Source organism: Diaporthe citri (genome assembly GCF_014595645.1).
Source record: "Diaporthe citri strain NFHF-8-4 chromosome Unknown scaffold_10, whole genome shotgun sequence".
Lineage (NCBI taxonomy): Eukaryota > Fungi > Ascomycota > Sordariomycetes > Diaporthales > Diaporthaceae > Diaporthe > Diaporthe citri.
Window position 1 is genome coordinate 1,623,757 of NW_025064855.1, and position 12,332 is coordinate 1,636,088.

At 57.7% G+C, this 12,332-nt stretch overlaps 5 protein-coding genes across 5 annotated transcripts; 2 read left to right on the plus strand and 3 right to left on the minus strand.

The window, feature by feature from the left end:
* Nucleotides 1–475: 475 nt before the first annotated feature.
* INS49_003654 (uncharacterized protein) lies at nucleotides 476–2,065 on the minus strand (the record flags this gene model as incomplete). The annotated part of the gene is made up of 2 exons (XM_043164446.1): nucleotides 476–1,626; nucleotides 1,696–2,065. The coding sequence occupies 2 exons, from the start codon at nucleotides 2,063–2,065 to the stop codon at nucleotides 476–478; spliced, it is 1,521 nt and encodes a 506-aa protein (XP_043019211.1).
* A 784-nt stretch (nucleotides 2,066–2,849) lies between these two features.
* Nucleotides 2,850–4,572, plus strand: INS49_003655 (uncharacterized protein; the record flags this gene model as incomplete). The annotated part of the gene is made up of 3 exons (XM_043164447.1): nucleotides 2,850–3,026; nucleotides 3,111–3,922; nucleotides 3,993–4,572. The coding sequence occupies 3 exons, from the start codon at nucleotides 2,850–2,852 to the stop codon at nucleotides 4,570–4,572; spliced, it is 1,569 nt and encodes a 522-aa protein (XP_043019212.1).
* A 192-nt stretch (nucleotides 4,573–4,764) lies between these two features.
* INS49_003656 (uncharacterized protein) lies at nucleotides 4,765–7,542 on the minus strand (the record flags this gene model as incomplete). The annotated part of the gene is made up of 1 exon (XM_043164448.1): nucleotides 4,765–7,542. The coding sequence occupies one exon, from the start codon at nucleotides 7,540–7,542 to the stop codon at nucleotides 4,765–4,767; it is 2,778 nt and encodes a 925-aa protein (XP_043019213.1).
* A 2,001-nt stretch (nucleotides 7,543–9,543) lies between these two features.
* Nucleotides 9,544–10,832, plus strand: INS49_003657 (uncharacterized protein; the record flags this gene model as incomplete). Its single annotated transcript, XM_043164449.1, has 5 exons — nucleotides 9,544–9,853; nucleotides 9,906–9,991; nucleotides 10,026–10,306; nucleotides 10,387–10,495; nucleotides 10,560–10,832. 5 exons carry the CDS (start codon nucleotides 9,544–9,546, stop codon nucleotides 10,830–10,832), a joined length of 1,059 nt encoding a protein of 352 aa, XP_043019214.1.
* A 230-nt stretch (nucleotides 10,833–11,062) lies between these two features.
* INS49_003658 (uncharacterized protein) lies at nucleotides 11,063–12,198 on the minus strand (the record flags this gene model as incomplete). The annotated part of the gene is made up of 3 exons (XM_043164450.1): nucleotides 11,063–11,588; nucleotides 11,655–12,016; nucleotides 12,076–12,198. 3 exons carry the CDS (start codon nucleotides 12,196–12,198, stop codon nucleotides 11,063–11,065), a joined length of 1,011 nt encoding a protein of 336 aa, XP_043019215.1.
* Nucleotides 12,199–12,332: the final 134 nt, after the last annotated feature.

Below are 12,332 nucleotides of genomic sequence, written 5' to 3' on the forward strand. Positions count from 1 at the left end.
CACCTAGTATCAAAACTCTAATGAAACTTGCTCTTTCTGGCCCTTCGCTTGTGTGGGCAGGTGATTTTGCAGGTATAGGTTCGCATCACCCAGTTAGTGTCTGCACGTCCTCAAGCGAGGCATTCAGCCGACAGCGTTCACCATTGACTGCCACAGAACTACTACCAGTGCTCTCCCCTTCAGGTGAGTACTGTAATCTACCCCAAAGTCCTGTCATGGTAAGTCGTTCGTAACAATACCATGCATTGTGTACGATGTGAAAGCTCGTATTACAATTTTAACGGGCCACAAGGCCGAGTGTAGCATCACTACGTGGGACTAAAACAGGCGGAATTATCATTCACCCTCTACTGACCGTCGAGGTTTTCAGGGAACAGCCAGATGGTCATCTTAATACTACTGGCTGATTCCTCATGCGGTCTACGTCCTACAAAACATAACAATTCATGAGTCCCAAACACCAAACGCATTAGTCTTATACAATCAGAGCGTGGTCAGGGGCTCCCTTCAACTCCTGTAGCCAATTTATTCCCGCTTCTCCGCCACCACTCTTGAGCTTTGCATCCTTGGTCTCCCATACACGCTGCATCATGGTCATGGCAGTCTCGATATACCCCCAGGGGCAAATGAAGGGGCTGGCCACCCATATCTTTTCCATCCTTCCATAGCACCACTGCCGCTCCTCGGGATCGTCCGTCTGGGCGCCGACCATGAAGGTGGGCCATATCAACCCCTTGGCCAATGCGTGCTCGATCGGCACAGACGCCAGCTGGTCCAGGACCGTGCGGGTCTGGGCCTCCGCCGTGATGCACTCTCCGCAGAGCGTGTGGCACTCCAGTGCCGGCACGGCGAGAAGGATGTACAAGCATGTTGCGGCCCGATGTGCATCTGCTATGGCCACCCTCACTTCGAGGTCGTCCTTCGGCGACAGGCCCGGGATACTATATACCCAGGCCCTAAAGTCAAGCACACAGAGCTGATTCATGAGGTCCCTGGCCTTTGAGATATCCTTTTGAGACAAGTGGCTGGCCTGAGACAGGATCTCGAGCATGATCGGCGGGTAGCACCCGTAGCTGAACGGCGCTGCCCTCTGCAGGACGGACTTGATGTCGATGGACTCGAACGCCGACATGGCGGTGTCCCCGGAGCTGGCAAAGGCCGAGCCGAGCACGTGGTACGTGATGCAGTCCGCGACGACGATGTCGGCGAGCTTGGCGATGCTGGGCGGGACCTGGTTCTTGATCTCCATGGCGTGGATCGACCTGAGAAGATTCCCCGCGGCCTCGATGTGCGTCTTCCACGAGCCGCGCCCGGACTCGATGAGGTCGAAGTTGATGAAGAATACCACGGCCACCACGGCGATCGGCTTGTCGACCGCGGCCAGGTTTTCGAGGGCGCGGCGGAGGAGGCGGTATGCCTGGCCCTTGGCGGCGAGGGCGTCGACGAGTTCCTTTTGGTAGGTGAGCCCGTGGTTCCGGCGGATGGTCACCATGTGGACCGCGGCGGTGGCGAGGGTTATCTCGCGGATGTAATCGAAGCTGTCTACTAGGGAGAGCATGGAGCGGAACGGGTTGTAGGCGTCTTGGTGGTCCCACGAGACTAGGTCTTTACAGACGGATCGCTCGACTTTGCATGAGAGAGTCAGATGCGTGCGTTGTCAAGCTGTCTGTTGAATAGGTGTCTGATGCGACTCACAGTGGCCGATATAGACACGGTGTTGAGGTTTGAGGCTGACCAGCAAAGGGTCGATCAGGGGAAGCTGAAGACATTGAAGCACCGTGTCCGGCTTTTGGCACCTTTTTGGCAGAACGTTATGTGAAATGATGACATCTTTGGGCCGGCTATGGCTTTGGTGTTGTGATATTTGGCTTGCGAGATTGCCCCTGACGGCCACGGCGTTGGTCCACCGGAGCAGGTTGCCATAACCCAGACACTTCTCACCTTTGCTGACACATTTATGACAGTCTGGAATAGAACGATCGCACCTTAGCCGCCTCCTCCGACAATTATGGCACGGTTTCGTGGGCGGGGATGCGTTCAGCCGAATCGGGTCCGCGTCTATCATGCCGTAGTAGTACTGTGAGTCACACGCAGGCTGGGTATGTTCGGCTAGATGTAAGGCAAGGTACAGACATAGTATGCCGAGAAAGTTCTATCCCCAACGGAACAGATCAAGCTTCACAAAGTTCTAGAACGAGGCATGTGGTGGGGGATAACTGTGGAGTCCACATGTGATTGTATGGTAGAAAGTCGAGGCTGAGATGTTGGACTAGACAAAGAAGCTCTTGTTTTGAGCACGACTTGTCATTGCCAACGCCGCCCTTCTCTTTGTCAGCAATCCCCGTACGTAATAAGCTTCTCTTCATTCCTAATTAGGTAGCCAAGACACAAATCGTGCATTAGCCCCGACGGACGACCCACCATCCCGGACGAGGGACTAGGCCCAGACGTCCGTGACGACCCTGACTACGGGAACGTCGCCCCTGTCCGTCGACCTTTGCCGCATTTGGTAGCAGAATGGCAACTCGTGCATCGAGGGTCGTCATTACCAAGGCCGTGACACATTTTTCTACACCATGTATTTCAAAGACAATTAGAAATTGCAGACAGAAACTGAAGACAGCAGGAGGAGTATGTCTTCCTGTCATTTGTCATGTTTTTCCAACGCACAAGTGGAGTCGAAAAACGTCTTGACCCACCTTGACGTATAAGAAAGATGCTGTTGCCATCGGGAGAAACAGTGGGATGGATTTAGGTGACCACTTCAAGTTCGAACAACCGCAGTGAGACGTGCAACGGATCATCTATCCATACTCTATTCTTGAGTCGACAGTATGACCCTTCACGATATGTCCACTTCGCCGGAGTCGGACACAGAGCGCAATGTCTCTCCTACGGCACAAGACCCAGCCACGTTCCAAAAGGCCGACTTGGAGCGTCTGGGACGTCAACGGCCGGAGACTTTCAAGACTGCGATCTCTGAGATAGCCTTCTGCACGTCGATGTTAGTGTCGATGTTGATGTCGGTTAGTCTGATACATCTAGATAACCACACATCAACTACCTAATTCCCTCCCGTCATCACTCTAACATATTATCTACAACGCCAGGAATACTTCGTCTCCGGCTTCAACATCCTCCTCCCAACCGTCTCAAAAGAACTCGACATCCCAATCGCCGCCCAGATATGGCCCTCAAGCGTCTTCGCCCTGATCGTGGGCGCCATCCTCCTCCCGCTGGGCAGGATAGGCGACATCTACGGCGGCTTCATCGTCTTCACCTCGGGCCTGGCCTGGTTCGTGGTCTGGACCGTCATCGCCGGGTTCAGCGTAAACTACCACATGCTCATCGCGGCCCGGGCTCTCCAGGGGCTGGGCCCCGCCGCCTTCCTGCCCACGGGGATCATGATCCTCGGCAAGATCTACAGGCCCGGACCCCGGAAGAACCTCATCTTCAGCCTGTACGGGGCCTTCGCGCCCCTGGGCTTCTTCTTCGGCGTCATCATGGGCGGCATCGCGGGCGAGTACCTGAGCTGGAGGTGGTACTTCTGGCTCGGCGCCATCGTCATCGGTCTCTGCACCGTCAGCGCCTACCTCAGCGTCCCGCGGGGCGCCCTGCAGACCCCGGGAGTCAAAATGGACTACTGGGGCGTCTTCACCACGGTCCCCGCCCTCGTCCTGATCGTGTTTGCCGTCACGGATGGCGCTCATGCGCCAAAGGGCTGGGCGACGGACTACATCGTAGTCACAGTCGTGCTGGGTTTCGTGATGCTGGGGATAGCTTTCTTCGTTGAGCGCAACGTCGCCGAGCAGCCCCTTCTGCCAGGGAGCCTGTTCAGGCCAAAGTATGTCAAGACGATCCTGGCCGCCCTCGTGTTTTCATACGGCAACTTCGGTATCTTTATGTACTACGCCAGTTTCTAGTAAGTACACAAGCATCCATCAATCCCTTTAAACACTCGGAGCAGCACGCTAACATCGAACGAACCAAAGTCTCTACACAGTCATGGAGTACAGCGTCCTCTCAACAGCACTGGCCTTCATCCCCATGGCAGCAGGAGGCGTCGTCCTGGCCACACTAGGGGGCTTCACCCTCCACCTCCTCCCGGGCCGCATCCTCCTGATCATCGCGGGCGCAGGCAGCGTCATCAGCGTGCTCCTCTTCGCGCTGATCCCGGAGGGCGGGTCCTACTGGGCGTGGGTGCTCCCCTCCATGATCGGCGCGACCCTCGGGGTCGACATCGCCTTCAACGTCACCAACGTCTTCATCACAACCAACATCCCGCAGAAGGACCAGGGCGCCGCCGGCGCGCTCATCTACAGCATCCTGTTCCTGCCCATCAGCCTGTTCCTGGGCATCTCGGACGTCGTGGCGGCCAGCTACGAGCACCGCGGCACCATGGTCAGCTACAAGGCGGCCTTGTGGTTCAGCACGGGCTGCGCCGCCGCGTCGCTGGTGCTGTTTTGTTTTGTTGACACGGGGAAGGCGGAGAGCCAGCTGAGGGTCGAGGAGAAGGAGGCGCTGGAGGAGTCGGGGCAGGAGGACGCTGGCGTTGTCTCTGGGTCTAACTGACACGTGAGGCACCTGGGTTGGTAATAATTCGCATTAGAGACATGGATAGATTTACGGTGCTAGATATTGCGATGATGGTATCATTCCAAAAAGCCACAACGCCCCTTTTTCCCCAAGCTAGAGTTTCCAAGAACGCATGTGCCCATGACTTCCCGTACGCCTCGCACCCTGTAGACATGCCCCTCACCCCTCTTACCGATGGAACAAACTCCCTTCCCGGTGCCTCTGGTCCACGTCGCCCTTCAGTCCGAACCCGCACCTCATCTCGGTCGAATAGGCCCTCCTCCTGCCGAAGTACCCCGAGCTCGCTCGTCCCTCAGGGACAACACGCTGGCTGTAGTCCTCGACGCCAATAAGGTTAGGATCCGGCCCGATCTCCGGCGGCGGCGGCGACCCCGGGCCCAGCCCCCCAACCTTGCTGTCATTCATGATGCCATAGCCCAGCCTGAGCTTCTTGACGTCCTTGGGGACGTCCCCCCTGTCCTGGAGCGGCCCCATCCACGCGACCTTCTCGAGCGCGGGGCCCCTCGTGGCCGCGACGACGGACGAGAAGTGCGTGTTCCGGGTGACGCCGCCGTTCTCGCGGACCGCCAGGGCGCCGACGGTCACGCAGGTGAGCGTGAGGACCACGGCGATGCCGTACACGATCCAGAGGTCGCGCTTGTGGTAGGCGTAGGCGTTGCCGGTGCGGCTCCGCGTGCAGTCGTAGTAGTAGTCCGACTCGTCGCCCGTGCCTGTCTTGGCGCCGGACGACGCGGGGACCCCGCCCTTGATCAGGGTGCCTGACTGCTCCGAGGGCCTCGCGGCCCAGACGACCTCGACGAATTGCGGGTTGCTGAACATGGAGAGGATGAGGTCTTCGTAGAGCCCCTGTACCATGGTCATCAGTTCGGGGTAGGGGAAGTAGTTGTTGCGCGGGTCGAGCAGTTTTGTCTGGATGGCTTCAGTATTCTGTATGGGGTTGATGAGTGTGTCCTCGACGGCGACGGTGCCGTTTAGGAATTTCCTCAGCATATAACCGATCGAATGGTACGCAGCGACCCGTCGATAGCGGGCCGTGTCAGTAGGGTAGACGTAGTTCTCCTCAGGGATGGCGGTAATATTATCGTCGGTGCCGTCGTTTGCCTCTATACTTGGAATGAAAGTCGTGTTGATGATCGGTGAGCCGAACTTGCGACTGCTCATGCTGGCGGACTGCGTTCCATCGGTGTATGTGAAATTTGCGACGTAACTTGTCTCCCGGTGCTCGCAGGCGAATATCCTGGGCGTAAACGCGTCTTGCCATCCCGGGTCAGATCGGTTGGGCTGTACCTCTCCTGGTTTGTTCAGCACAACATAACCGACCCAGATGACAGGTTCTGTTCTTAGAGCTCCGAAGTGTGCCGGTAACTCAGAGTTCGGGACGTTGGGGATGCCGCTCACGCCGACGTTCTTCAACTGAGTAGTCGAGTATTCCCCGCCGGTAGCATAGGCATAATAGCTGTATTGGCCCTGGGGGAGCAGGATGTCGGTGCCGAAAGGGGGCTCGGCCTCGCCCGTCTCCTGGGTGAGGTTGACCGGCGTCGAGCCTGTTCCGCTTGCCACCTCTGTACAGTTGTAGCCGGGCGCAGTGAATTCGACGTTAAAGGTGCAATTATATCCAGACTCGCATACCTCGTAGGATGCATTCTTCCGGGCGACAACCTCTTGCAGGAAGGCACCCAGTGTTGCTGTCTGCTGGAAGTTTGGACTTGGCCCAGTGTAGTAGTCGAACCAGTCGTCGTCGGTCTGGCCGTCCCGCTTGGTAGTGTTCCAGATTGACACGGGTATCTCAAACAAGCCATCTATCCGGGTCGGTTTTCTCCAGTCGTTGAGATCCTCATAGGTGAAGTTCAAGCTGCGTACCGAGGGACACGTCGTGTTGCTCACTATGGTTCGAGGCTCCACCAACAGCGTGTTCGCCGTCAGAATGACCACCAGGGGCGTCGTCCAGGCGAAGAAGACCAGAGCGAAAGCGGCCTTCGCGTCCTTGATGAACTCCCAGTTGAGCAGGGCCGTCACGTCCTCGGCAGCGGCAAACATGGAGTCGAGGGCCGAGATGCTCATGAATCTCGATCGAACGGTGACCCATATGCGCTGTTTGAAGGCTGAGATAGCAGCAGCACTGAAGCCGGCCTTGGCTGCATATGCGAGGAAGGTACCGTACCGCAGCATCTCGGTCTGGCTCTCAGCAGGCTCACCATCGAGCGAAGCGTAGAAGATGTGGTGGCCGACGGCACAGAGGAGCCCGAAGATGAAGCATATGTACATGCTGAATGAGGAGTGCCATCTCGGGCTGCATGATCGAGGGCGCCGGCTGCTGGCCCGGCTCGGAGGCGCCTTGTCCTGGCCGGGGTACATGAAGGTCGTCGACGGCCCGAACGAGACAGAGCGGGATGAGTGCCGGTTCCGCTGAGAGTCGAGGAGCAGCTCTGCCTGGGAGTCTCGCTGGGCACCCGCATATTGACTGTTGTACGGCTCGGGCGTGTACATCTGCGGCGTGCCGGGAAAGGACTCGTCGCCGTGGAAGGGCATGCGAGTTGTGGATGCATTCTGCTGGTGGTACAGTGGTTCCGGTCCTCGTCGCTGTATCGGTCCTGGCCCCGGGCGCCCCGCCTTGAGGGAGCTCAGGTCGACCCCATCGTCGTCCATGGTCCGTTCTGCACTGGTGTTTATGACAACATTCTCAGAGGGCTGCAGTGACAATCTGTCCAGGGGAGACAGCCACTTCTCGTTGCCGGATGAGGTTGTGGAGATGTTGGAGACGGACACATCAGAGGCGGCGCTGAGTCGGCGGCCTGCGGACGGTTTTGCAGTGGGCGTGGGAACGTCCAGGCGCTGCTGGCCCAGGTCCTGGTCCTGGTCGAGGTTCTTGTCCAGGTCCTGATCCTGCTGCTGGGTTGGCGCCTGATTGTGACCAGGGTTTGCCTCTGGCTCCGCCTGAACTGTCATGCTGTGCTGTGTTGCGCAGGGTTGCGCTGCCCTACACTATACTAGTGCTCTCGCCCTCACCCCCTCTGATCCCCCCTCTCAGCAACTCACAGGGCTGTCTGGCTGGCTGGCTGGCGGTGGAGGAACGCTGGGCTTGCCTTAGCGTGGGAGTAAGCTCGAGAGCTCAAAGAGCTGGGCGCCCAGCTCTGCGGTCCTGGCGATCGCTGCAACCCTCCCTGGACGCAAGTGTCGGCTTGATTCGCCGCCCATGCGGCTCGTTTATCTGCGAATGGGCCGAGGAGGGACTGGGCAGGGAGACGGTTGAACGGTCTGGACGCGTGGGTGAAGCCGTCAGCTCCAGGGAGAAGTTGCCGAGACCCCAAGGGCAGGCCGGGATGATAGTCTAGGTAAAGAAAAGGAAAAAAGCACATGCTGTTAATGTTATGCTTTTTTGGCATTTCATCATTTCCTCCTCAGCTCAGGTGCTGATTAGGATCAGCCAGGATCGTCAGTCGCATTGGCAAATTCCGACCGTCAAATGGTGGACGGTGCGACTTGTCAACACGCCAAAACAAAGTCGGGCGCCTGCACATGCTGTCAACGTTGCCACTGCCGCTGCCTGCAGCTGTGGAAGCGCCGCCCACACGACTCGAGAAGGTTTTTATCCACCTGCGCTGACGACCCGCAGCTGCTGCTGCATCCTCATGGATTCGCCGGCTGTGGCATTGCGGGCCTCTGCTGGCGAGCATGATGTGGCCTTGCAGAGTCGGAGCAGGCGTGGAACTGTTTCTGCCTGCCCAAGACATTTGAGACAACACCATCGCCTTAATGTTTAATGACTGAGCATACCTATGATGTAACAACGCCGTGCACAGGGTCGGCCGGGCCTCTCGTTCCACTGTATCGGAGCCCGGCACGACGGCACGCGGTGCACGCTCGCTCGCCTGGGCTCGGGGAGTATTTAGTTACCCACTTTACCGTACCCATCTCGAGCCACAGAGCTGGTACCGCAGCAGCACATGGTGGTCCTCATTTCGTCCCGCCGGGCGGGGCTCATCGAAGTGGCAGTTAATGAGTCCAACGGCCCGGACACGAGCAGTCAGGGGGGGAAGGATAGCACTGCTGGGCCGCTAGAACAATTTGTGCCTTCTGAGTGCTTCCCTTCTTTTTCTTCCTGGTGGCATTGGCCAAGTCAACCGAACTCGAAGCACCTCACCCAAGGTAGGGCCTCGGGATGTGGGCGAGCATCCGGAAGACTGCCGGCGATGCTCTTGTGGCGGCGTGGGCATGCGGAGGCGGAGACATGGGACGAAGGGGACGGTTGGTAATGCGACGTCCGACTAGGTGGGATAAAGTTGTTATTATTATTCTCTGATCTACATTGTGGGTTGAATTACACTAGAGTCCGAAGTGGGCATCAAGAATGGTGTGCTGGTAGATGGCGAGGGGCAGTTGTTCTGTTCTTCCTCCACGCCCGCATGCCTACACACGTAAGGTCCAATTCGGAAGCAGATTGCCCCGAGGGAAAACAACCATGAGTAACCATGCGATGTCCCAATACAGGACACTGGGAGCTCCTGTTATCGATCCCCAGCATTCGTCGTTGCTCAAATGGTAAATCGCGGGGTGGACGGGTTCGGTTGTCCTATGACGGGGTTCGGCCGGCCCCACCGGGAACCTGGATTTTGGGAGCTCGGCTTCAGCCCGGTCAGCATCATTTCCACGGGCTAGAGACTGACACACTCGGAAGTCTTGCGTGTTTCTAGCTCGGTATTCTCTCCTGACATTATCATGAAGACACTGTTGCCGGGTAGGTACCGACAGCTGTTTCGGGTTTCTCTGCGGCATCGGCTCCTCGAGAAGATGTGTTCCGGCTCTGGTTGTATAAGAACGGAGGGGAATGCCGTTGGAGAATGCCTCAAGAATTGGGCAACATTCACACGAAACATCATCCACCCTGGAATATCAGAGGCTAGATCCCCGTCATCGATTCAAATCGGAATAGCCAAGCAGCACGCCAACATGGTCGCTCGTCGTCTCAAGTCTCCCCTCGTTGGAGCAACAGCCAGCTTTGCTGCCTCTCAGAAAGTTACAGAGATCGTCAAGTCTGCCATTGACGACATCCGAGCCAATGGAGACAAAGCCGTCCGGACCTGCTCCGAGAAGTTCGACAAGTGGGCTCCCGAGTCGTTCAAGCTATCAGATAGCCAAATACAGGACATCATATCCAAGGTTCCCGAGCAGACCATCAAGGACATCAAAGAGGCGCAGAAGAATGTCCGCACCTTTGCTCAGGCACAGAGGGACTCCATCAAGGACGTCGAGATCGAGAGTCCAGCCGGGCGTCTTCCTCGGCCACAGGAATAATCCCATCAGCACGGCAGGGGCATACATCCCCGGCGGCCGCTATCCCCTCCTCGCCTCAGCACACATGGCCATCACAACCGCCAAGGTCGCCGGCGTCAAGCACGTGATAGCATGCACGCCGCCCATCAACGGCCGAGTTCCTCGCCGGGCCCGGCAACGCCTTCGTCGCCGAGGCGAAGCGCCAGCTCTTCGGCGAGATCGGCATCGACCTCCTCGCCGGGCCGACCGAGACGCTCGTCGTGGCCGACGGCCACGCGGACCCCTTCACCGTGGCGACGGACCTGCTCTCGCAGGCGGAGCACGGGCCCGACACGCCCGCCGTGCTGATCACGACGAGCGAGGAGGTCGCCAGGGAGTCCATCCGGCTCGTCGACGAGCAGCTCAAGACGCTGTCCACGGCCGAGCTCGCGGCGACGTCGTGGCGGGACTATGGGGGGGGGGGGTGGTGGTTGTGGACGACCTTGACGAGGCTTTTGCCCTCGCGGACGACTTTGCCAGCGAGCACGTCGAGATTCTCACGCAGAAACCGAGGGAAGCTCTGGAGGAGATGACGAATTATGGCGCATTGTTCTTGGGCGAGAAGACTTGCGTGAGCTACGGTGACAAGGTGAGTAAATTCTGAATTCTTTGTGTTGATCTCTAATGAGTCTGTGGTGCTGACATGTACGCAGTGCATCGGCACGAACCACGTGCTGCCAACCCGAAAGGCGGGCAGGTATACCGGCGGCCTTTGGGTGGGCAAGTACCTCAAGACGCAGACATACCAGGAGGTTGTCTCTGAAAAGGCGAGCGGCGAGCTCGGTAGACTTTGCGGGCGGTGCGCCAGGGCAGAGAACTTCGAGGGCCATGCGCGGTCGGGCGACCTCCGGAGTCAATTATATCTCAAGGATCAACACGACTGGATCGATCAAGCCCGAGCCTCGAAGCAGACCAATGGGCACTGAGCGTTGATGTCTCAAATTTGGGACCAGGGTAGCGTATGATATCCATTGTGAGCAACTACGAAGGAAGACTGTGGGAAAATATTGCTATTCGGCTTGAAGAAACAATCACCAAGAGACTGTCCAGTTATAAGCAGCGCCGCATCAAGGGCAGCAAATATATACATATTGCTTCAATCGGACGAAAAGTATTTACAAAGGAAGACATAATTAGGAACAGCTCCCTCGCCAACTCACAGGTAAGCAGAGTCAACCCACGCAGCATAATCACTGCCCAAGACCGTAGAAATGCTAAGGGCACTGCTCAACTTGGAAGAAAAGCTCGCCCGCGTGCCCTTGGCCCCGGCACCGGTGTTGCCATACTCCGCCAGGGAGACATGCTGCGTCCTGGTGTCGCTGGCGCTCCAGACCTCCCACCCGGCAGAGTTGATGATATTGCTCAGATCACACCGCTGGAACGCCACCCTGGCGTACTGGCCCCACGGCCGGCCGAGGTAGACGGTGCCCGCGGCGGGCGCCGACGAGCCCGAGATGGAGCCCGCCTCGATCGTGCTGTCCGTGATGACGTAGTAGGACGTGTCGGAGGAGGACGCCCGGCCGCTGGCGGTGATGGCGCCGGCGCCGACGGAGACGATCTTGGAGTTGGTGATCCAGGTCCGGGCATGCTGCCCGAAGATGAAGTCCACGGCGCCCTCGATGTAGCTGTTGGCGTAGATCTGGTTGCCGGTCTCGGCGAGGAGCGTGTCCTGGTACCCGTATCTGTGGTAACATAGCCACGTTAGTAAAACAATGGTGCCTTTATTCCCGAGCGAACGGGGAACTTACAGGCCGACACCGTAGTATCCCTGCTTAGTGTTATAGGCGGAGAGAGCTATTGCCTGCCCATTGCTGCCGGAAGGCTTGCCGTAGGTGTTCTTGATGTTGATGTTGTACACGGCCACGTTCGGCGAGGTGTTAATCAGCGCCGCGGTGTGCTCGTCGTCGGCTGCCCCAGTGGCCAGGGCCGACTTCCATTGGAGGTTGACCACATTGCCTGAGTAGTCGGTAGTGTCCTTGGTATATCCGTAGATGTTGAGCTTCCCACTCAGCACTGGGATGGTGACTTGCTCGGTGTAGGTCCCGGAGTAGATGAAAATGCTGTGCTCGTCTTTGGAAGACGTGGAGATGGAGCTGACTGCTTTTTGTATCTGTGGTGAAACGTTAGTCAAGAAGTGTGTGACAAGCCTGGGACGATCAAGAAACATACGGTGTTGTAGTTGCAGCCGGATGAGCACACTGTGATACTGCCACTTGGAGGGCTGGTTCTTGCAGCGGCGAGGACAGTCGCGACCAGTGCGGCCACGGCACCGAAAGACTGCTTCAAGGTCATATTGAAACGACGAAAAGGGAAATTTTAACCGCTTAGGACGATGAATAGTGGTCTTTAGGCTCGCCACATGTGTACAGATTTGTCGACTACATGCATCGATCGACGGCTTGGCATGGTGCTTATATACCTGAACG